At 39.0% G+C, this 25,776-nt stretch overlaps 1 protein-coding gene across 5 annotated transcripts in view; it reads left to right on the forward strand.

Moving 5' to 3' along the window:
* The window catches only part of IKZF3 (IKAROS family zinc finger 3), an 86,630-nt gene that overhangs the window by 40,622 nt on the left and 20,232 nt on the right, over positions 1 to 25,776 (forward strand). For 4 of the 5 annotated variants that reach the window (XM_027872703.1, XM_027872704.1, XM_027872705.1 and 1 more), the window contains 3 exons: positions 9,302 to 9,562; positions 10,512 to 10,679; positions 13,148 to 13,264. The exons of the other annotated variant lie outside the window; for it this stretch is intronic. In XM_027872703.1, coding sequence (XP_027728504.1) covers positions 9,302 to 9,562; positions 10,512 to 10,679; positions 13,148 to 13,264 — 546 coding nt within the window. The remainder of the gene's footprint in view (positions 1 to 9,301; positions 9,563 to 10,511; positions 10,680 to 13,147; positions 13,265 to 25,776) is intronic. 5 annotated transcript variants of the gene reach the window in all.

The raw sequence follows: 25,776 nt of genomic DNA on the forward strand, positions 1-25,776 counted from the left end.
GAGAGAGAGAGAGAGAGAGAGAGAGAGAGAGAGAGAGAGAATTGAGGAGTTTGCTCCAGTGTATTGGCCAGATTCCACCCTAGTTCCACCCCACTGGCCAATATTGCCTTCACAGTTGCAAATAGAGCCAGGATTCATCTTTGCTTGCAGCCTTAAAGTGTGTTACTGGGCAGCTGTTTAGCAGTTGTTAACACTTCACCCTCAGGAATTCCTGTATTTCAGTGACAAGACAGCCTATTCCTGTACTTGGTGCACACATGAAAAAAAAGTGTGTTATATTCCTACCATACTTCTCATTGCCATGGATGATTATGCTAAGGCTGTTGACTTAAACATGATAGGTCCAAATTTTTATGCTATTTTGTATGTGCCTTTGAATATTATTAATTCACTGTCAAAATGCACAGAAATTTCCCAAACTCTTCCTCTTCCTCTAGGGTTCTCTGCTTTTTCACAAGAGCTTTCCAGATTCTGTTGTTTCTAGTTAGTACACCCTAGCTTAGAAATACAGTTGATTTTTGCTATGCTTATAATGCTCTAAACGTAGGCAAGGTTTTTACCAAAATTGCATTCAATGTGATATGTTTTTGAAACCTCAGATCCTGACTCTGTGATTGAAAGCGGGCAGGGGTATTGCTTCTTGCTCTTCTTACTTGCTTACAAATACAGAACTATACTGGAGGTTCCCAAAATGTTCTTAAGGAAGTCAAAACATCTATGGTTAGTTAACTTTGAACTCCTTTCTGATTTTGATGCTCCTTATAGTTATAGAAACCCAGAATGTCAGAAAGGAAAGATCCAACTCTCTGATTAGACAGAAGAAGAAACAGACCAGAGAGGGAAAGTTGCTTGCCAAGGGTCACACAGTGAGTTAGCACCTGAACTAGAACTAGAACCCAAGGGGTATAGGCCACCTTTCTATACTTGTGGTGCCCTAGGCTTTAAATCACCAACTCATTTTAAAGGCCAACCCTACTAGGCACTGCTACCTGCCTACTCACATGCATTTCTTTGCCTATGTTAACTTGGCCTTTCCATTCAACCCAGTAAACAAGTATTAAGTAGGCACTTCGAACAGGCTACTATTCTAGGATCTGAGGCTACAAGGACATAAGGTCAGTCAGTTAGCATTTATTAAATACCTACTATGTTCCAGACACTGTGCTAAGCACCAAGGCAAAAACTAACAAAAAAACCCTAGAAACAACAAAATAGAGAAGACAGCATACACACGAATATCTATAAACAAGATATATACAGAATAAATTGAGGATAGGCTCAGAGAGTAGGCACTAAGATTAAGGAGGACTGGGAAAGGTAAATAAAGTAAATGGTCCTTGCCTTTCTTTTGGGAGAATGCAACAAGTATGCAAACAAGTAAATAAAAAACGTAAAATAATTGCAAGAGAGAGAAGGGGGATCAGGAAAAGCTTCATTTATGTAGGAGGTACACCTGAGCTGTACTTTGATTTTCAAGAAGTGGTGGTGGGTAGGGAATGAATTCCAGATGTGGCACACTACCTGGGCAAAGACCAACAGTCAGTAAATGGAGTGTTGGAATGTAGGGAACAGCTAGCAGGCCCATTTTTCTGGAAAGAAGAGTGTAGGAAGGGGAGTAATATGAAATAAAGACTAGAAAGGTAAGTGGGCATCATACTGTAGAAAGCTTTAAATGCCAGGATGAAGGACTTGTATTTTATCCTAGAGGCAATAGGGAGCCACTGAAGATGTTTTTGAGTAGGGGAGTGATATGGTTAGATCTGTGTTTTAAGAATATCAGTTTAGAAACTGTATGAAGGGTTGGTTCGGAGAAGGGAGAAATTGGAAGCAGGTTGACCAATTTGAAGGCTGTTGTAATAGGCTAGGCAAGAGGTAATGAGATTCTGAAGTAGAGGAAAGGATGTGAATGAAGTAAAGACGAGCGATGTAAGAGGTGTGATGGTGGTATAGAGGTTTCTCCCAGCCATTTGGTAGGGAAGAGAGGCCTTTATTACATGCTTACAATTATTATGTGAAAAGATTAGCTCCTTAGTGGGTAAGTCAGGGAGAGCAGTGGTAGATTCATTATTAATTCCACAGCTCCCAGCTCTGTCCCTTCTTCGCCCAAATTGACCGTTTTAGGTTGCCCCAAGAACACCTAAAATACCTGTGTAGAGCCATTTCTTTATCGTCAAATCTGCAGATGACACAAAACTACGAGGGACAGATAACACACTGGCTCAAAAATAATGTTGACATAGTCTGAGCATTAGTGTGAATCAAGGATGAAATTTAATAGATTTATGTAGTTTTGCACGTGGGTTCAAAAATTCAGCATCACAAGTACAGGATGGAGGAGATATGATTAGACAGGTTGTCTGAAAAAGAGCTGAGGGTTTCAGTGTACTGCAAGCCTAATATGAGTCAGCAGTATTATGTGGCTGCCAAAATAATTTTCTTGAGCAGTGTGAAGAGAGAGGCACAGCTTTTAGGAGTGAAGTGATGGTCCTTCTGTGCTCTGCCCCGTCTAAGCCTTCTCTGGAGTATTGGGTTCTTTGGGCCACGGTTTATGAAAGACACTGATAAACTGGAGAGTATTGAGGAGAGAGAGAGAGAACTGATAGAACATTTATCTATCAGGAGAACACACAAGATGGTAAAGGGCCTAAAATCCACATCATATGAATATTGGCTTAAGGCATTAGGGATATTCAGCCTGGAAAAGAGATTAGAATCCTTTGAATGAGGGCAGGAGGAAGCAGAAGGACAGGAAAGCTGCCTTCAAGTTGTAGAAGGACTGACATGTAGAAGAGGGATATTAGACTTGTTTCTCTCCGGGGTAGAATGGATAGAAATGAGCCAAATTTGTTCTTGATGTCAAGAAAAACTTCTTACCAATTAGAGCTATCCTGCTTAGGAGGTTTTCATGAAGAGGCTGGAAGACCACTTGTTGGATGTATTATGGTTGGGATTCCTTTCGGGTGTCCGCACTGGATTACATGGCTCTTGAGTTCCCATCCACCTCTAAAATCCTGGGATTCTGTGAATTCTCCCATGCCCCAGGTATGGGAACCATTCTGTCCTCTACCAGAAGCCTCTTCCTTTCCAATAGGTCCGGGTAGAGAATTGAACTCAGTATTAAGATAAAGTATAAAAAAAAAAAATACTTTATTTTAGAGTAAGTCAGTCCAGGGCTTCTTAAACTTTTTCCACTCACAACTGCTTCAGCACTTCTTAAACTGTGGGTCGCAATCCCATATGGGATCTAATAATTTATTAGAAAGTATATGTAGTCAGTTTATCTGTATTAAAAGAATTCCTAAAATTTTCTTTTAATTGTATTCTAGCCTACTTTTTTTCCTGTCTTTGACCTCTGTAAAAATAAAAAGACTAATTAGCATAGAATATATATTTTATACAGGAGAACTATAAAAGTTGCTCTCTTATTTTTATAAGTGAAATTTCTACCAGGTGCACTCTAGTCCATCAGGCTTAGGAATCTCCAAATGTGTTTTTATTCATTATTTTGGAATGATAGTTTGATGTTTCTGAGACATAATAATATATAGCTCAAGCTTAAAGTAATATTAAATATTAAAATAATAATATTATCATGACAAAAATAGTTTACTGAACAACACCTATTTTGGATAAATACTTAAGAAAGCAGTTGTGTTGATTAAAATTTTCTTATTTTTTCTTGTAATCTAAACTCTCTTTTTTAGGCTAGTGCCAATAAGTGGGGTAGTAGTAAGATCAAAGTGATGTCATTGATAAACTTCAGGTTAGTCCCACTGCATCTGGAGCTGTTTCTAACAAAAACAGTTAGGAACTTGATTCTTAATTCTTCAGAAATTGCAGTGATACATGATGTGCTAGTTACTTGATTTGGAAGATTTAAGAGCAAATTTAAATGTCTGATGAGAATGTGCTTTAGTAAGAACTTTCACAAGTTTACTTGAAACTTGGATTTGGTCCTAACCTACCACCTCCTGCCTCACTATCATTGAGATGATAATTATTTTTCTCCTGGTAGCCTGATCATATTTTCCACATGTTTATCCCAGATTTTAAGTAGATATTTTCTTTTTTTACTATTGGATTGTCATTTCAAATTAGAGGAAGAAAGAAAAGAAGAGAAGATGTTTATGGGCAAGCATCGAAATCATGCTAGGGAACAGACTCCATAAATCGCTGACCAAAAATAGCTCTTGGCACTGACACTTAAATTTTCACATTCATCCTGGCACCCAGAAAATAGAACTATTTGGGAAGGAGTAACAAGAGCTTCTGCTGACTCTCAAGTTCATAGGCCATTGCTGGTCATAGGCAAAAACTGCATGTTGAAAAGATGGATAAGTATTCTAAGTGACCCTGTATCCAAGGCTTGTCCTTACAAATCTAGACGTTAACATGATTTTCTTGACCAAGCTAGTGTGGAGATGTCTCAGTTGTTATGAAGCATGCTTTGTTCTCTGCCGACAAACTTAACTAGAGACTAAGACCCCACAATACATGTATCTCCCTTTTCTGCTCTTTAGTGCTTCAAGCTTCTAAATCCTATTAACAGCTGTCAAAACCTGGTAAACTATTTAGATGCTTTCACAATTTGTTTAATTGGATAGTTAGGAAATGGCATGCTAGAAAAGGTTTTTTTTTTCCTTTCCTTTTTTTTTCAATTTTTTTTTTTTTTTTTAGCCTGGCTGAACATCTGTAGCATTAGGGCCTCATTATCTCTGAATTGGCATAGCAAATCAGTGGCATCATTAAAATGCCACATTAAGATGATTAAGTTTCTTTGTTATCCAGTTGACTTTTGCATGTGCTGAGGATTTCATGGTTATGACCCCCGATCCTTGTAAAACACTTGAACAGCATCACCCTTTTGTGCCTCCGATGTTTAACAGCTTCCGTCTTCTGCTTTCTGCCATCTTCATAGTATCTATTAGCAAACTTCAGGCCATAATTCCAAACTTCATGTCTTGTCTCCCAGGGCTCGATTTCAGCTCTCTCTAGTTCAGAGTGAAGGTTCAGGATCCCCCCTTCTCCATGTGGAAATTTCTGTTCATGCTCTGTGATGGACACCCAGGTTGCCTTTGTTGTTTTGCCATCGTCGATAGGTTCATCTCTCCACCGGTGCATTTCATGGTGCCTGTAAGAACAAACCGAGGCACGGTTGGCTGAGACTGATATTGCCCCTGCAGGATTTAGATGTTGGATCCTTTCCAGAACCTATTGTTTTTGCAGTGTCTCAGGTGAAACCAAAAATGTCTACTCTGGAGTGTAAGCTTTTCATGTGATAACCATCACCCCAGGAAATGAAACCATGTGCATCAGCCCCAGTGAACCGAGCCAGTCCTTTGTTCTCTTCTGCCTACAAAATCCTGGGGGGGGGGCAGAAGGGGGACAGGGTGCATGTCAGTGTATGTAGTTTTCCTAAGCCCTCCGCAACATAGAAAAACAGGAGCATATGTACCCGAGTAGCTCTTTTTGAAAGAAGTTTAGCTTAATCTAGTTTCCTGTGGGTTAGGTTCAATTTGCACATCTTTTTCCCTCTGGGAATTTAGAGCAATTGTCTTCACCAGCAGTTTGTGGTTTGGCCCACGTGTGTGTGTGTGTGTGTATATGTGTGTTTTCATGTTTTTTTTTCCCTAAGCTAAATTGGAACTATTCTCAAGAAGCAGATTAAGTATCGATATAATAATACAGGTATACCTTACTTTTAGAAAAACACTATAGGAAAATATGCGTTCACAATACAGATAAGTTATGGGATATTCTTTACTTTACAAAAATTCAGTGTGCTCCAATGGCAAATTTCTCTAGTATATCAAGTGTTGGATGACAGGTTAGTAGTTTGTTTGTTTTAACCTCAGCAGGTAAAGCTAAATTATGAGCAGTGACCCGAAGATCGATAAAAAGTAAAGATAACATCTCTAAAATTATGATGAATATCAGTGAGAAAAATAGAATTTGATTTACCAGGAACATCCCTGTGCACAAAGTAAGGCATACCCTCAGTGATAAAAACACAGATTTCTTTTTCTATGGCATTGGGTCCATGGCAACTAGATCTAATTTGTGAGATAATATTTGCAAAGCACTTAGTATAGTACTTGGCACACAGTAGGTGTTTAATAAATGCTTATTCCCTTGTCCCATCTAATTCCCCTTTTTTATTGTGAAGGGTCTGTCTTCCTTGCAGAGGCCTTAAGAATTCTCCCCTTTCCCCCATTTTCTGCTTTTTCTATTCTTAAGCAGTTGAGTCATGCTTTTCTTGGTAAAAAGGTTGGAAGCAGTATCCTCCTGAAGAATAGACAGCTGTCTCTTTGCGTTTAGGTATAACCTACTTAGAGTCAGGATACTAAATTAAATAACCTCCTGGGATCTTTTCCAGACCTTGGATTCTAATCCATGATATTCTTTAATTATGAATGCTACTGCTACTAACAAAAGCTGTGCTTTAATCCTGGCTGCTTGTTATTTCCTTTTAGCTTGCTACACATCTGGTTCTTGTTGACCATTCAGGGACATCCTGATATTGGCTGGCCCAGTATTAAACCAACAGCAATGACAGGCCATGTTCTTTTGGTCCAGAAAGACCTTCGTGTCTCTTTAAACAGCCTTTCGCTCTCTCTGTCTCTCTGTCTCTCTCTCTGTCTCTATGTCTCTCTCTGTCTCTCTGACTTTAAGACCTAGGCATCTGAGATAAAGAGAAAAAAAAATGTTCTGACTATGCATCATATTCCTCGGGACTTAAGATAACCATTAATTGGTCAGAATAGGGTTGTTGGACCAGCCAAACTCCTTAGGAAAGTAGCACCAAAGACTTCGATCTCTTCCTTGTCTTGTGTGTCCCATGCATACTGCATGACCTGACCAGCCCATTTCATCACTTTACATTCACTGACCACGAGACTGACCGAATGTCTTTGCAGCCATTTTTCTAACCAAAACGAAAAGGTGCTTTCTTCTGCTGGCCCTCGCTATGTGCTGTTTTTGGTTTTCAGAGCTCAGGTTTTCCGTTGAGGTTCTTTTTAACGCCTACATGCAAACTGAAAAGCATTCAAGCTTTGGTGGGATGTCACCCACAGCTGGAGGGACAGTGGAAGGGGGTGGAGGGCACAGCCCTCAGGTGCATCCTTTAAAAAAAAAACCCACCAGACAGAAGAAAACAAAGACTGAGTAGGCCAGACAGCCCCAATTATGAACAGGTAAAGACTGTCCTCTGTCCCAAAAGAAACTGGGAAATGAACGTGCCCACTTAGGAGATGACCTTTCACCTGTAACCCAGAGCAAGCAACTGAGCAAGCACAAAGGGACGTCGGTAATATTCTGTAGAGGATCAGGTGGTGAACCGTGACCTGTGGTGAGGAGCAATGGAATGGAGCTGCTGAGAGATGTCTTCTCTGCTCATGGTTATTGCCTCTGTCTTGCTCTATTAAGCAAACAAAGCTAATATAGATGAAAGTTAAGACCTTGATAGAAGTGAAAATTGAAACTTGGGTAGAAGGTAGCACAGCTGCAGTTTGTACTTCCTCCTGTGTGGTGGCAGGAGTGGCATGTACTGATGTGTTTTGGAAGGGATATAATTTTTTAAAGCCTTTCATCAAAGAGAGTTTGGGGGTTTAATGTCTGTACCATTGCAGAAGAAGAGGAAATAGTTGCCTAACAAGGAGAGATAGAGTTGATAGAAAAATAAAAGCTGGCCTTGGGGTAAGGGAGACCTGGGTTTGAGTCATACTTCTGACATATACTTACGCGGTGACCCTGGGCAAGTCACCTTACCACCCAATGTCCCAGGCAATTTTCTAAGATTGTAAATGGCAAAACACGTGTACAAGCAAAGGGAGTTTCCTCCCTGGGAGTTCCCTACATCAATTAAATCACGGATCTAGTTTAAAAAATAAATCCACAAACAAGGAACCACCTGATCCTTTTAAGCCTAGAGAACAGATCCACATGCAGGGTGTTTTCAGACTCTCAGTGCAGCTTTAAACTATTCAATGATTTTGGGGACACCATGTATGTGGAGATAGGAAGATCATTCCTGGTTCCCAGTCCCAGCTCTGCCGTTAATTAGCTGTATGACCTTAGGCATGTCACCTCTTCTCTCTTGGCTTCATGTTTCTCATCTGTAAAATGAGAGTTTTGAACTAAATGATCTCTTAAGATTCCTTCCAGCACTCAAATTCTATGATTCCTTTGGTCAAAGAGTAACTTGGTATTTCTAAGAGCCAAAATTTTAAGAGGCTCTTACAAATAACAATGAACATTAAGTATCTGAAAGTGTTTTACGGTTGGTAAATCTTTAATTCCCATCCCTGTAAGGTCAGCTGGTGCATAATTCTTTTGACTTTGTTAGTGTCACTGAACACATTTGCCTTCCTGCTTTTTCCAGTCTTTACCTTGAGTCGTTGATTTCTAATCAAGCTCTTTTAGTGACTCTCAGTGTATGGAACAGCCTACAAGTTACTCCCTTGAGCCATCTCAGTTTCCCTCAGTCTTGTAGTTCTGGGCCCCTGCATTTAGCACCCCCATGACCTGGGCATTAGTATCTCTCCTATACAGAGTTGAGGAACTCCTCTCCCCAACTCCCTCCTACCTAACTCTTCAAATTAAAATGAGTCCTTGGAAGTTTAAATTGGAAAATTACAGCTCATTTTGGCCTTCTTAACCATATTTCACTAGTACTGACTGCTTCCTCTGCTTTTAATGCAGTATCTTTATTGGACCCAAGAGAGATGGACAGATAAGACATGTTCTGACAATTAATGAAAGGGACAAGAGACGAAAGCATGGCTCTGAAGCAGGAAGGCCATGTTTATTGTTCATCTTTCAGTCTACAGGAGTCTTAAATGCAGTGTAACTAGGATCTGAAGGCTTCAAAAAGTGTATCTCTGTATCTGAGGGTATATCTTCTAGTCCTTTCTCTGCAGTCTCCTAAAAAAGACAACAATTTTGAGAACCAACCCAGTTTAAATCCTGTATGTCAGAAGAGAGCAAATAGCAGCATTCTGTCATACTTAGTGATATGAGAATACTTCATGTGTTAGTGATGGTTAGAAATCTATTCCCTCTAAATTCCAAAGGGCTGAAATCACTCTTATCCATTCTTTGCAGTTTTGTCAGTAACTCTAAATCCAAGGAATGATTGACTTTCTTAATGATGTCTTCTTGTTTTTGTGGCGACGTTAGCCTTGATATTATGCTAGCCTCATTTGATATTATGTTGTCAGCTGTGGGTCTCTTCTCTTTGAGCTGCTTTGCTAGCTCCAGACGTAGTAATCATTTTTCATTTCTCGCATTTTCTTCCCTGCAGATGATTCAATGAAAGTGAAAGATGAATACAGTGAAAGGGATGAGAATGCTTTAAAGCCAGACCCCATGGAAAATGTGGAAGATCCTGAAATCCCTTACAGCTATCCAAGAGAATATAATGAATATGAAAGCATTAAGTTGGAAAGACATGCTGTCTCTTATGACAGCAGCAGGCCAACTAGTGGAAAAATGAACTGTGATGTGTGTGGATTAGCCTGCATTAGCTTCAATGTATTGATGGTTCATAAGCGAAGCCATACTGGTAAATATTCTTCCATTCCCTTGAGAACTGTCCTGCTACAGCCATGGACAGCAATGCAATGAATAATAGCATCAGGATTCTTGGCATCTTCCTTTGCTTTTGCTGGATGGTTCTGGTCTTATCACCCACTCTGGGCATCATTTTCCCCACTGATTTCTTTCTGCTTCACCACAGCATTTCAAAAAACCTAGTAAACATTTTATAGGTTTTCTGAATGAAAGAGGCCGTAGAAGATCAGAAGTCCATGAATATTTCTTCTTCAGTTAAGAAATAGGAATTAAGTTCTGTGACTCACCTTCTAGTTCATCCTTTGTCTGTTTGTATTTTGACTTTAATAACAGCCCATCACTTTGTGTTAGGTCCAGGTTTGAAAGAAAAGGAGGTACTTTTTTTAAAGGCAAATTTAAAAACATGCTTTTAAAAATAAAGGGGTAGCCTATAGAAATACATAGAAAAGTATCCCTCCCATTAAACATGATTCTCTTTCCTGGACTTTTCATATAGGGACTTTAAAAAAGATCCATTTCTCATATTTGGACTGTTATTATGACCAGGGTCCATTGGTTTTACTTGGACTGTGCTTACATTTTTATCATGGTGGACTTCTAAATAGAAGAGAGGAAATCATAAAACCTTACATCTGTAAGGCACTTCCAGAAACCATCAAATTCATTCCAATGAATCAAAGAAAGATAATATTTAAACTGCCCCCAGTGGAAAGGATGATTATCTTATTCTAAAATGTCTACAGGGAAGGTAATTCTATAGCCTATAAGCTGAGGCTTTCCCCTGCCATGAAATCTCACTCCTAGCTGATCCCCAGTGTGGACAGAATCCCTCCTCAAGAGGAACTTCCATGAGGGCATCTTGCCTTAGGAGTGTGTGTGTATACATGTGATTCTACACTTGCCTGGTGACCAGGAAGTTTCCATTTTTGTCCTTTTTAAAGGTGAACGCCCATTCCAGTGTAATCAGTGTGGGGCATCTTTTACTCAGAAAGGTAACCTCCTCCGCCACATTAAACTTCACACAGGGGAAAAACCTTTTAAGTGTCATCTCTGCAACTACGCATGCCAGAGAAGAGATGCTCTCACAGGTCACCTTAGGACACATTCTGGTAAGTGAGAGAAATGAGCATCCCATGTCTTATGAAGAACTGACTCTAGGCATTCTTACTCTGACTGTGGAAAATTAAAGGGTTAAATGTTTAGGTTTAATCTGTCGTTCATGTTCTGAAGGGTTAACAACAGCAGAGACCTCTAGGGCTAATTACACTTTCATTAAGACATTAATTGCCTTCCGTCTGGCTCATTGGGAATGATCATCTCTCTACCATCTTTGCTCCCCTAGAGAACAGCAGAGTCAGACAGGAAGAGCTTGCCCTTTAAAAGAGACTTTTAAACATTTTACAGAAATTCCACAGCCTAACAAGTATTTTCTTGTAAAGAAGTTTTATGGAAAGATTAGCGTCCTGAAAAAGATCTTTCACTCAAGAGACTCTTTCTGTAAGCAAGCACCACTCCCAACATTCATGCTGTATTATCAAAGTTCAGTCATTTTGGTAACAAAGCATTGCCTTGGGAATAACTTTTTGGCCCTCCTGGGATAAATTCTCAAAAGTTAACTTCTCTTTCAACCATCAGGCTTCCTAATTCTCTAGAACCACCAGTAGTACAAATGTACATGAAAACCTTCATTCCCCAGTTGGTGATTTTGCTTTTCATTTGGATGGATCAAGGTCCCAAATATGAATTATTTTTGCATGTTCAGGGTTTCATACCCAGAAAAATAAGATTGAGTTCATGTAAATATAATGGGGGATGGGGAGACTGGCCAATGGGAGCCCAACCCTCAGAGCAAAAATTTGGTACTTGGTGTTCTTTATAATTATCTCAGAAATAGACTTCATTGAAAGAAACAACAGATCTTTAACCTTGTCGAGATTGGCTCCTATTGCTTTGATTAAAAAAAAAATCAGTAATCAAGTATCTGGCTCCAACTAAGACTGAGACTTTTAGGGAACAAAAATACATGTTCACCCCAAAGACTAGGATACTTCAGATAGGCTTTAAGTGACAAAGTAAGAATTCTCTTAAAATATGTTAGGACTGAAAGGTTAGTTGAAAAGTTAGAACTCTCTTCCATTGTCTTTTGTAGTAAGAGCCAAGAGTAGTGGAAATATTTAATATTGATCTTAGGGATTGCCAGTGACTTTAATGGAGAAACTTAAATTTTTAGCTACCAACAAATTTAAAAGTTGCATTGAATTTAAATTAAATTAGTTAAAATAGTTTCATTATATGATTTTTTTCCTTTTTAACCCTCAACAAAACAGTTAAAATGGAAAACTCACATTTTAAGGAAAATATTTGATTTTTTAAAAAATTTCAGGGGCAGCTAGGTGGCACATTAGATAGAACACCGACCCTGGATTCAGTAGGGCCTGAGTTCACATCCGGCCTCAGACACATAACACTTACTAGCTGTGCGACCCTGGGCAAGTCACTTAACTCCATTGCCCAAAAAAAAGAAAAAAGAGAAAGAAAGAAAAATTTCAGCTAAAGAAAAAAGGTAAAATAAAAGTTGTAGCTGCTAATACATAATATCATGTTCATGATACATGTTTCATTAGCATCAGAATGATCTACACCCTGAGTAATGCAGAAAGTTAAAGCTGTTTCTTGGATGATTCAAAGAAAGTAACTTAGAGATTAGGGATAGGAGAGGTATAGGTCCCCTGTTAATGTGGATAACCTTTTGAGGAAGCTTTTTGATTCATTCAACCAACATTTACTGAGTGCTTCTTGATCCTTATCAGGATAATTCAGGTGAAAACTCCCACTTCCCATTATTGTTATTCAAGCAATTGGACCAGTTTATCTACTCATTTCAAAAGCTTGGGCTATGGGATTTTAGTATTTAGTTTGGGATTGGCATTGCTATTGAGATTAGCCCAATTAGCATTTCTCTGGCCCAATCTTTACTATTGCTACAACAAAATCATGAACTTTCCCAATCAGTCACAGTATAAGGAGGAACATTTCCATTTTGTAAGGACAGCTAACCATGTTAGTGCCCTGGGCAACCCATCAGGCTTTAATTGGCAGTGGTCTCCTAGGGAACAGCATTCCTTACCTCTAGCCAGGTTGCCCCCCACTACCACCACCACCAAAGGAGCCTTTCTCTTCTGATCTTATCCCTACACCTCACTGACCAACTGGAGGAATAAGCACAACCATATGAGTATCTTATGGGAAAGGAAGACTTGGCCTGAAGACAATGACAGCTCTTAAGTTACAGTCACTACATTCAAATTCCCCTCTCCTGCCCTGATACACTGCCCTTGGGAAGCATCAAATAGCTTTCTATACTGCCTGTCTCTGCTAGGACTACTAGTTACAGGGTATTTGCCATCTTATTCCACAAAAATTAAGTTCAGTAATAATTTGCAATGTCTACATGTAAAGACTTCCCCCCTCCCTCCCTCCTCATGGTCAGTGAACCTGAAGCCCAAGGCTACCAACCAGGAGGTGTTTGTCCTCCAGCCCCTGGTGGTTACTGAGTACACCTCTGCTCTTCTCCTAGTTGAGAAGCCCTACAAGTGTGAGTTTTGCGGAAGGAGTTACAAGCAGAGAAGCTCCCTTGAGGAGCATAAGGAACGATGTCGCACTTTCCTGCAGAACACCGGCATGGGTGACACTGGTGAGTTGATCAAAACTTGCAGGGATTTTTTTTTTCTTTCACTAGGTCCAGTGAAATCCAAATCTTGTTCCAAATCACTACTAATTAAAGAAATGAAAACAATTCTGAGATCCACCTCACACCCTTCAGAGTGGCAAAGATGACAGAAAAGGAAATAACAAATGCTGGCAGGGCAGTGGGAAAACAGGCACATTGATGCACTGTTGGTGGAGATGTGGATGGCTACAATTCTAGAAAGCAATTTGGAGTTATACCCCCTTGAATTATTAGACAGTGTGTGCCCTTTGACCCAGCCATACCACTACCAGGCCCGTGCCTCAAAAGTGATCAAAGAAAAAGGAAAAGGTCTTTTATGTACAAAAATATTTATAGGTCCAGGCATTGAAACGAACAATAACAACAACCTTGGCACGTAACAAATGTGCTCTATACAAGTATGAATTGTTATAAGTGCTGTCTGATTTTTTTAAACAAGTTGTTCTTTTCTTATAGTGAATGATGAATTGCTTTCTGTAGGTCACTATCAGACGTCGAGCAGTTTAAAAGTTCCTAAAAACAGAAAGATTCCCAAAGTTGAGGACTAGAATAATGTAAGTTCAGGAAAAAATGAAGTGGAAATCAAGAGTCGCTCAGCTGTGCTGGCTCTGATGTGGAAATCTTTGTATAGATAAAATCTTTTTTCTATAATGTTAGGAGTTGGCCAACTGAATTTAGTTGGTCTGCAACTGCTTCTGCTTTTTATCCTGATGGCATCTTTGGTTTTATCAGGGAGTTGGATTTCCTCCTTATTTCTAAACAGAAATGTTTACTGCAGTTTCTTCACACACACACACACACACACACACACACACGAACAGAAGAAAAAAAATAAAACTAAACATTCAACTGTCATGCCTGAGAACACAAAACTAAGCAGACTGAACCGAAGACAGAAAGAATGTCAGAGTCTGCATGTAAACCCATCTTTTAAACAGTGGGACAGGTCCTTTTTCAATAAGAAGAAACTTCCAAGCTTTGAAAATTCACTATTCTGTAGAGAATCAAAGGAGTAATTACAGGAATAATGTGATAATATTATTAACAACATAATAATGTTATACTTAATAATATAATAATAAATACTAGAAAAGGCAGTGAGGTGGCACAGTGGATAAAGTAAAGGACCTAGAGGAAGGAAGACCTGAGTTCAAAACTGCCCTGAAATTTATTAGTTGTGTGACTATGGACAAGTCATTCAATCTTGTTGGCCTCCATTCTTCATCTGTAAAATGAGCTGGAGAAGGAAATGGAAAACCACTCCAGTATCTTTGCTAAAAAAACCTCAAATGGGGTCACAAAGAATCAGACACCACTGAAACGACTGAACAACAAACAGTAATAATTACAGAATAATCACAAGAAGGGACTTTAGAGATGATCTCGACCAACTCCATGACTTGACAGATAAAATTACTTGCCCAAAGTCACACACCTAATTATTAGCAGAGAAAAGATTTAGAACCTAGATCTCCTAAACCAAAAAATGATCCTATAAATAAAAAATTGGGTAAAGCCATTATTCTGCACATATTGATGACCATTTTGGTGGTCATTACCATCTTATGTATTTCATTTCCCATACCCTTACTAGCTGTTCCCCATTAGGAATTTCAAACTAGTGGAATTACCAAAATAAATTATTTCCTTCTCTTCAGTGGTATAAAGTGATTCAGGAAATGCTGAATTATCAAAGTTGAGTTCATTTACATTTCATAGGGTGTTTTTATGGGTGTGTACAATACACTTTTTCAAGTATCAGCAAAAAAAAATGTAGGCATAACTAAGTAAAGTTTGACTTTTTTTTTCTTTTTGGAGAACAGAACGTGCTGTAATAGTGGTTTCATCTTGTAAAGTATACACATTCACGGAACAGGAAATGGCATGGGGTAGTGAACAAAAGAACAGTGGACTTGCTTTCAAAGAGCCTGAGTTCAGGTCCCAATTCTGTTGATTACCTTATTACCTGTGTGACTTTGGGCAAGTCACTTAGCCTTTCTGAGCCTGAGTTTACTCATCCATAAAATGAAAATGATTAAAGGCATCATAGGATTTTAGATCAGAGCCAGAAGGGACCATAGAGATTATTTGGTCCAACTTCCCTCATTTTATGGGAGAAATTTCTGAGACCCAGCAAGGTTCAGCACTAAATTCTAACGTCTTCTAGTTAAATGGTTCTCCAGGTAAAAGAGACTACATGTCAATCAGTATGACCTAGTTCTGTTGCATTTTCTAATGTCTAATTGTTTCCCATGACTTTTAATCCAGAATGAATAGAGCTCTTACTCAACACTAAGCCATTTGCTTCACTGTTGGCATCATTCTTCATTCTCTCTCTTTCTTTAAAATATGGCATCTCAAACTAGACTTCATGGAGGACATAAGGTGGGCCTTGGGGGGAATAGAAGGACTTCAATAGGCAGAGGCAACAGGGTTTCAGACATGAAAGAAAGCTTTTATGAATGTGAGAAGAGAGTGTGGTTAGAATTCAGGGAATAGCTGGTAGTTCAGTTTGGTTGGAACATAGAGTGTGTGAAAGAGGAAGAAATGAGACAAGAAAGATAACCTTGAGTGGAATTATTAATGGATTTAAATGTCAGGCTTTCACATTTTATCCTAAAGGCGGTAGGGAACTGCTAAAGGTCTTTGAGCAAGGGAATGAAATGGTCCATCTGTGCCTTCAGAAGATTATTTTTGTCAGTGATGTGACTGATAGAGTGGAGATGGGAGAGAATGCAGACAGGCAAACCAGTGAGGAGGCTGTTACATTAGTCTAGGGGAGAAGTAATGAAGTGGAGGCAAAAAGGAGGAGATGGATGGGAGGGGGTGGATGTGTAAGCAGAATGAACAGGAATTGGCTAACTAGGAATTACTCAAATGTTAAGGCTGAGTGACTGATGGGGGTGGGCTTGGTGGAGCCATCAACAGAAATAAAGATATTGAGAGGAGGGGCAGCATTTAGGGGAGGTGATTTCTGTTTGGGACACGTTGCTTGGGGTACTCTCGAGACATCCTGGTGGATGGTTACTTGGGAAAGTGAAAGTGGAGGGCTGAGCTCAAAGATTAGAGAGTCATGAGATTACTATTTTGTATGGCAAAACATCCACCTTACCAATTTCTTTTATCTATAGTTATGTTAGTAGGCATCACACATAGAGTCACATATAGTCATTCTATCATCTTAGTAAAAGCTATGTACAAGAATGCAAAAATTGTAAAAAGGCAAAACTTACTAGATTTTTTCATTTGATTTTGTCTTTCTACCAGTGTGGGGTTAATAGGTGGCATAAATTCAGGCTCATATTGATTATCACATAAATTGTAAATACTTAGAGTAGGACTCAATATTTGCATATTTGTGTAGGGTGGTGAATATTTTATCACCAAACGATTATTAAGTGCTTACTATGTATTAGGCACTAGAAGAAATACAAAGATAAATAAGCTGTAAGTCCTGTCCTCAGGAAGCTTAGTAGGAAACATAGTGTGTACAAAGATAAGCATGCACATAGCAGCTGACACTTAAGTAGTGCTTTAAAGTTTACAAAGTTTTTTTATACATGCATATATATACACACATACATACATGTATACATATATGAATGTCTGTGTATATATTCCTAAAAGAGGTTTTAATACCCTGTGTGCATACATATATGTATACATATACATGTATGCACACACATACATATATACGCACATGTTTGTGGGTAGATAGTATCCTAAAGGACTTTTAGGGTACCCTCTACATACATACATACATGTATACATACACACATATACATATATATACACATATGTGTGTATAATCCTAAAAGACTTGGAAGATACTCTGTATATACATTCATATAAACATATATGTATGCTGTATATATGCATGCTCCTAAAATACTTTTAGGAGATCCTATATACATACATACATACATACATACATACACGTGTGTGTGTATATATATATACACTCATATATACATGCCTAAAATAACTTTAGGATACCCTGTATACACATACATGCACATATATACTTATGTACACACATATATACACGTGTATAGATAGAATCCTAAAAGACTTTGAGGATACTCTGTATATACATACATGTGTGTGTATGTATGTTGTATGTGTATGCATGTTCCTAAAAGACTTTTAGGACACCCTGTATACACATACACATGTATGAACACATAGTCTTATTTTGTTTTCGTGATGTTTTTATAATATAATGACTAAGGGTATTACAAAAGAGGCAGCTTCAGAGCTCAGATATGTTAGGTGACCTACCCAGCGCAGTACAACTTGTAAGTACTGGAAACAGGATCCGCACTGAGGTTCCTCCTGGCTCTAAGGTCAGTACTCTTTCCACTTCTTTAGGTTGCTTCTCCAAGAAGATGAAGTTCTGTGAGATCTCTTCCACTTGACTAGATCAGCAAAGGATTGACAGATGAGGTGACATTTGAGCTGAGCTTCTGAAGGATTAGAAGTATTAGGGTGCTCTAAGTCACTGAATAATGTTTCAAAGTATCTATGATTTCACTGGCATGGGTACCTCCTCCACTAACACAGATTCCACCCCTTCATGCTTTGGTAGATGAGTTGTTCAGCCATTCGTCATGTCTTGGCTAGTGGCCAGTCTTCCAATGATGAAGCTCTCTGCACTTAGCTAAGGCAAGTCTTTTAACGATAAATAACACAGTCTGTTGCTAAGCCTGCATAGACTTTTCCCATTTTGTGGGACCTACTGGAATTGGTAATCCATTGGATGAGGCATCAGGGTAGAACTTGAGTTAAATTAAATTGAATAATACTAAGTATTATGTACTTTTCTCTATTTTTATTTCCTAGATTCTCCTTTTTACATCTAGAACAGGCATTCTTAACCTGGGATCTTTGAACTTTTTAAAAATATTTTGATAACTTTGAATAGAATTGGTTTCCTTTGTAGCCCTATGCATTTTATTTTATATATTTAAAAATATTTTGAGAAGGTGTTCATAGATTTCATCACATTGCCAAAGGGATTCATCAAGCACACATGTACACACACACACACACACACACACACACACACACAATTCAGGACCTCTGGTCTAAGAGGAGTTCATCAGAACCTTTAATCGTCATGCCATTTGCTTACAACAAGGACCTGTATTGACTAAGGGTTTCAGACCAAATATATTATTTCTGGACCAAGGTGAGAAGAGGGTTAAAAATGTGAATATTAAGAAGTCTATCACTCTTAAAAATAGAAAATGAAAACTGATAATATTTCATGGTTATCATTCATCCTGCTTGCTTGAAAAGCCAAGTTTTTTATGTAGTCTTTTGCTAAAACCTGCCTCAAGTTCTTGATAGTAATCTCATTAGACAATTCTCATTGCACAATAACCCATCCTCTTCCCTGCTCTCCCCCACTTTCTGCTATCCATCAGCTAGTGACCACATACCCTCAAAAAGACAGGAAGCCCCTTTTGTGAACTCTTCAGGGTCTAATGAAAAACTCTGAAAAAAAAAAAAGGAAAACCATAGTGAAAACTGTCCACTTCCTTGGGTCAGAAACTTCATCATGAAAACAGCTAACCAAACACCAGATGAAAAAAAAAGTTAATCTTTCTAAGAGGAGCAAAGCCAGCAGTCTGTCACTGTGCCTTTGTATTATCCTTATTGTTGATGTCTTTTTTAGCATTTCTTGTTTATGTAATCATAGAACTTTGCTTTCATGTCTTTCAAAGTTCCTTGCTGATAATGGTCATTATTTCTGTGTTGTGCTAGGCAGAGGCCCAGAGGTTAAAATGAGGTATACATGTATGATGAAGTTCCAAACTCACTCACAAACTGTGTGCAGATAGCTTATGCCTTTGTCACCCTCCCATACCCCCCCACACCCAACTCCTTGCAACATTAACCCTCCAAATACCACCCAGGAACGGATTTCCTATTTCATCATTTAAACCCATTATCTAGTTCCCTTCCTAACTTGCCAAACTGGTTGCCTGCCACTTGCATTTCTGAGACATGATGAGGCATGATAAACAAGTCTAGACTGTTTGTATAAACAGACAGTTTAGTCCTGAGGTTAATGCAAAGGATTAGGACCTAGTAGTATTCCCATCCCCCCGCCCCAGCCTCATCAATTCCTGTGTTGCAAGGTGATTTTTCTTATTCAACAATATTTTCTTTGTGTTTCAAAGTGTGACTGTTGGGAGTGAGGGTAGTTGTCAAACACCTACAGGGCAGCATTCTATTTTGGATTGAAAACAAAAATGAGATTGAACACTATGTTCAGTAGACAGAGTTTTAACCTTTCGTCAATCTGTCTGTTGGTAAACATAGCAATAGCGAATAAGTGACCAAAGAAGGACTTGATCCCCACAATGTGCTCTCATATTCTGGAGGATCAGAAATTTAGAGATGAAATTGATCCACTCTTTCTCTCTGTCTGCTTAAAGACCTCCAAGGGTGGGAGAAACTCATCACCTCCCAGCTCATCTATATGGGATGAACTCTAAATGTTAGGAAAGTTTTTCCTAATGTCAAGCCTAAATTTGCCTTTGCAACTTCAGACTCATGGCTCCCTCTTTTTTTTAAATTTTTTAAAATTTTTTCTGTTTGGAGGCAAGTGGGCTTAAGTGACTTGCCTAGGGTCACACAGCTAGTAAGTGTCTCAGGCTAGATTTGAACTCAGGTCCTCTTGACTCTAGGCCCTCATTGCTTTCCGAGTACAAAAAGAACAAGTAGAATACTTCTTCCAGGACAGTCCTTCATAGACATGAACAGAACCATGACATCCTCCCCAGCCTCCCCTCTTCCAACCCCCTCACCTTTCCTCACTCTTCTCTTCTTCAGTCTGTTTCTTCACTCACTCCTCATACAACACTGACTCGAATCTTGAGTCTTTTAATTATTCTAGTTTGCCCTCATCTGGCAACCAGATAGTCTCCAGATTATCAATGTCCTCCTTAAATGGTGATGCCTAGAACTAAACAGGAGATAACAAATGAGTTCTGACCAGGGCGAGGACAGAAAGGGACTCTCACCTCCTTATTCCCAGAGGCTCTGCCTCTTCTAATGGAGCCCAAGACCAGATTAGGATTTTTGGCTGCCATTTCATACTGTTGACTCTTACTAAGCTTGCTGCTCATTACAGCTCCCAGATCTTTCTCAGACAAACCAATGTATGACCATGTCTCCCTTCTTTGTGAATTTGATTCTTTTGTACCCAAACGTAAGACTTGACATTCATCTTTTTTGAATTTCATTCTATTAGACTAAGCTTAACATTCTGTTCTCATCCTTTGGGATTAACACCTTTTTTTTTGGATCTAGACTCTTTTCATCCAGTGGGTTACTATGCTTGCTAACTTAATGCTATCTGTTAGATATTGATTAAACAGCAGTATAGACCTGTTGGATATAACTGAGAGTGACTTTGTTCAATTGCGACAGTGACGACCCCAGCAATAGAAGGGAGTGCTAGCCTGGCATCCTAAAATAGTCTTGGTCATTGGACTAAATGGACTTAGGTCACTTATGCATGTGAATGCATAGACTGAAGAGAATGATTGGAGGAAAAAAGTAAGAATGGCGTTAATGGAGATTAAGGACAGAGCTTTGCCTCCCATTTTACTATAAATATCTGGTGGGAAAATAATTAATGATTTTATATGGATGAATGCTATAGATAATTATTGCTGAACCAGAGTTCAAATACTCCCCAGGCAAAGGAGTTCATCAGTTTCTCTCACCTTTCTAGAATTAGGAGTCTCATTCAGTCCAGCTTGGACTTGAGGACTTAGTTCACACTCTCTCCTGATTTTGTTCTTAGGATTGTGCCATATTTCAAAATGTCTGTGATTTTATTGGTATGGGTGCTCCTTCCACTAGCATTGATCTCATCTCTCCATGCCTTGGTAGATGTTCTTCATGGGTTACTATATTGCCACCCAAAATTCAGCCATTCCTTTGGCTTATAGGCAGTATAATGGCGGTGAAGCTCTCTGCATTTAGTTAGGCTGATCTTTTAACTGTAGAAAAGCAATCCAATGCTAATGGTATAGAAAGCTTTCCCTTTTGTCTGAAAGTAGTATGTGTGATAGTTTTACATCCTGGCAATTTAAATCTGTCCTTTACCTGAAAAGTATTTAATCCATTTACACAGTGACATTATCCAGATAGTGCCCTTTCAAATAAAGTCACATCAAGTTACAAGCATTTATTAAGTGCATACTGTCTACCAGGCACCGTGTACTAGAGATCCAAAAAAAAACAAAAGACAATTCCTGTTCTCAAGGAACTCATGCCGCATGCAAAAAACTATGTACAAACAAGCTATAGACAAAGTAAACTGGAAATCCTCTCAGAGAAAAGACACCAGAATTAAGGGTAATTGGGAAAGGCTTCCTGTAGGAGATGGGATTTTAGCTTTGATTTAAAAGAACCCAGGGGGGCAGCTAGGTGGCGCAGTGGATAGAGTACCGGCCCTGGAGTCAGGAGGATCTGAGTTCAAAAGCCGGCTTCAGACACATAACACTCAGTAGCTGTGTGACCCTGGGCAAGTCACATAACCCCATTGCCTCACCAAAAAGAAAAAAAAAAAAAAGAACCCAGGGAAGCCAGGAGGCAAGAGCATTCCAGGCATGGAGCACATTCAGTGAAAATGCCCAGAGACATGGTGTCCAGGATGCTTTTAGGGTTGTGGATTATGGATTGAGTACTCTATCAATAATACCCAGGGCCCTTCACTTTGAAGTTTTCTTCCTTCATCTGAACAGTAGCTTAAAGACAGGAGACTAAGTAACAGTTGTTTAGAGCACAGAGTTGTTTTGTTTAGAGCAGTTCATTAAAGTCTAGTCAATTTGGTCATTTTTCATTATCCCCAGCCCCGTTTTCTCTCCACAGGCTATTTTCACAGCCAGATATCATAGAATCTGTAGCTTAATATGTTTTTTACTAAACAGGCCTCCCTGAGTCATAGTAAAGAATTGTCTGACACCAGCAGAATAGACACACTGACTGGCCTTTATAATTTCCTTTGAAATGACTGATCTGTAAAGCCCCACAGCACCTGCAAAATAACAAAGAAAAATGTTAGTTTCACATTTTACATTATTTCTTATGAATTTTAAGCACATCAACCTAATCATGTTTCACTAACTGGAAAAGAGGTTCCAAAAGGGTCAATAGATAGATTTCACAAGGTCAATGAACTTAGATGGGGAAAATTAATCTTAATTTTCACTAATCTTTGGTTTCCTTTGTAATCCCATGTATTTTATGTTATGCATGTACAAACATTGTTCTCAGAAGGGGTCTATAGGCTTTTCCAGACTGCCAAAGGGATCCAGGACACAGACAAGGTTCAGAACCCCTGCTCTAGAGTCTTCCCCATGCAATTCACAGAATTTCAGAGTTGGAAGGACCTTCAGAGGCCATTTGATCCAGGAATTTTCCTCAGCATCTCTGACAAGTGATCTCCTAGATTCTACTTGAAGACCTCCAGTGACATGGAACTCATCTGTTGAGTCCATCTCACATTGGGAAATTTTTCCTTACAGAGAACCGAAACCTGCCTCTCTATACAGCTCCTGCCTAATATTCCTAGTTCTGTCCCCCAAGGCTGAGCAAAACAAATCTGATTTCTATTCTCTGTGATAGTTTGTCAAATGATTGAAGGTGTCTATGTTGACCCTCCACGCCATCTCCTTTCTAGGTTAAATATTTCCAGTCTCTTCAACCCATCCTCATCCTATGTATGGCATGGTATCTATAGGTCTCCTCAATGTCCTGATCACTGTCCTCCAAACACACTCCACCATGTTTATAGGCCCCCTAACATGTGACATCAGGAACTGAACACAGTATGCCAGATGTTGTCTGACTAAGGCACAGACAAATGAAGCTATAACCTCTTTTGTTTTCGAGAATGCGTCTATTATGGAAGCCTAAGATCAAATTAGTAAAAAGGGAAAAAAATTAATTATTTTGCTTCCACAAGACTTTTGACTCATTCAGTTTGTTCTCCACTAAAATCTGACATCAACTGTTGCCTGACTTCATCTCTATTCCCATCCACCCCTATCCTACACTTGTGAATCTATTTTGTTTTGTTTTGTTCTTTTAAACCCACAATCTCAATATAAAGTTTTATGAAATCTCGTATCATTTGATCTAGTTCATCATTTGAGATATTTTTGGATTCTAATTCTGTTGTTCAAAGTATTAGTTGGCCCTCCAGGCTTTGTGTCATTTGTGAAAATTTGATGTTAGATGACATCTAAAGCATTGAATAACACATGGCTAAAGACAGAGCACTATGGCATTCCACTAGAGACATCCCTCCGGGTTGATACTAATCACCATTTTGGGGGTCCATTCATTGAACCAGCTCTGATCACAGCCTATATATTTCTTCCTTGTCCATGATGATATGAGATTTTTTTGTCAAATGCCTTGCTAAAAATCAGACTATAATATATCTGACATTCCCCTAATATAATGGTTCTTAAACTTTTTGGTCTCAGGACCCGTTTACACTCTTAAAAATTACTGAGGACCTTCCCACCAAGAGCTTTTGTTTTTATCTACATTATTAAATGTCTACAATATCTACATTATTAAAAATTTTAATGTATTATTATAAAAATTATATAATTAATGAAAATTATATAAATTAAAAAGTAGTATTATGAAAATAGTTTTGACTGTGAGGACCCCATGAAAGGGCCTCGATATAGGGGAGTCCCTGGACCACACTTTGAGAACCACCACTAATACAGTAACCCTGTCCCAAAAAGGAAATGGGATTAGGCTGGTAGGATTTGTTTTCTATGACTCTATGCTGGCTAATGGTGATCATTGCTTCCTTTTCACTAATGGCAGATATGGCAGCTTATTTGTTCTTTTTTTCTGGACATCAGACACCTGACTGTTGGGGGTGTTGAAATGCTTAGCCCTTAGACCCCCAGAGAGTGTAGGGTTGGAGCCTCTTCTTGTAATAAGCCCATCACACTGTTAACCCCTCAAACCAGCAATCTTAGCAAACTCCAATCTCATGGCCACATGATTTTCTCAAGTGATGAAAACTTTGTACCTATCACTGTTTTGGGGGGAGGGGCTGCTAATAGACATATAAGATGCTGGAGCTGGAAGGATCCTTAGATTCATGTATTCCAACCCCTTCATTTTATAGATGAGAATCCACAGAAGCTAAATGGCTTGCCCAAGGTCATGTCACTAATAAGTGTTAGAGCCAAGTTTTGAACCCTGCTCTTCTGATTCCTAGCCTAGTGCTTCAAACTGCATCCTTTCAATGGCAGTCTGAGGATTACCTCTCAATTTTTTCTTCCTTGAACTGATTAAAAGTTGTTTTCCTGAAATTCCTAAAATGCACCATGGTGAAAGGTGAATTTTTTTTGCAATTTGTTTGCTTAAGACCGCATACAAGTATTTTAATAGAAAACCATGCTTTTGGAGCAGGTAGTGTCACAGCTTCACTTCAGAGCATAAACCTGAAGGGTTAGTATGAAGATGAACTGCTACTTTTGGAAACTGACTTCCAATAAAAGGATTCATTGGCTAAATCAAGTATTGTGATTCTGTAGATTAGATTTGAAAGATTCATAGTAGATTTTGAGTCTGTGGAGTCCAAGCTTTTTACTTTACAGCTAAGTGGTACAGTGGTTAGGACTGCTGGATTTGGAGTTAGGAATACCTGAATTATGTGGGGCAGATAAGTGGCAACTCGAATAAAGTGCTGAGCCTAAAGTCAAGAAGACTCTTCTTCCTGATATGTGACTGTGGGCAAGTCACTTAATCCTGTTTGCCTCAGTTTCTTCATTTGTAAGGTGAGCTGGAGAAGGAAATGGCAAACCACTCCAGTATCTTTGCCAAGAAAACCCCAAATGGGGTCACAGAGTCTGAAACTGTGATCTGAAAACGACTGATCAAAAACAACAATACCTAAATTCAAATACTGCCTTAGATACTTATTAGCCTCGTGACTCTGGGCAAGTCACTCAGCCTTAGTTTTGTCATCTGTAAAATGAGGACTAACTATAGCACCTACCCTCCATAGTTCTTTCAGGGAGAGAATGAGCTAACATATGTTAAGCATTTTGCAAACCTTAAATAGCTATGAGCTAGCTCTCATTTTACAAATGAGGAAACTAAGGTTGAGAGGTTGAGTAATTTTGCTCAGGGTCACTCAGCTAGTAAGTGTCTGAAGCAAGATTTGATCTCCAGTCTTACTGCGTCCAAGCCCAGCACTCTATCCACTACGTCTGCCTTATTCAGTGGTTCATTCAATGACCATCAGCCAAAAATCTGCTCTTGGAAAATAATGGCAAAGTGTTTGTTAGATGTGCCCAAGGCATTTTGAGCAAAGCTGACATTTATTGCCCTGCATAGAGAAAGAAACAGAGGGAAGCATGTTAAACACACACACACACACACACACACACACACACACACACACACACACA

The sequence above is a fragment of the Vombatus ursinus genome, unplaced genomic scaffold (genome assembly GCF_900497805.2).
Source record: "Vombatus ursinus unplaced genomic scaffold, bare-nosed wombat genome assembly UNPS02014801.1, whole genome shotgun sequence".
In the NCBI taxonomy this organism is placed as follows: domain Eukaryota; kingdom Metazoa; phylum Chordata; class Mammalia; order Diprotodontia; family Vombatidae; genus Vombatus; species Vombatus ursinus.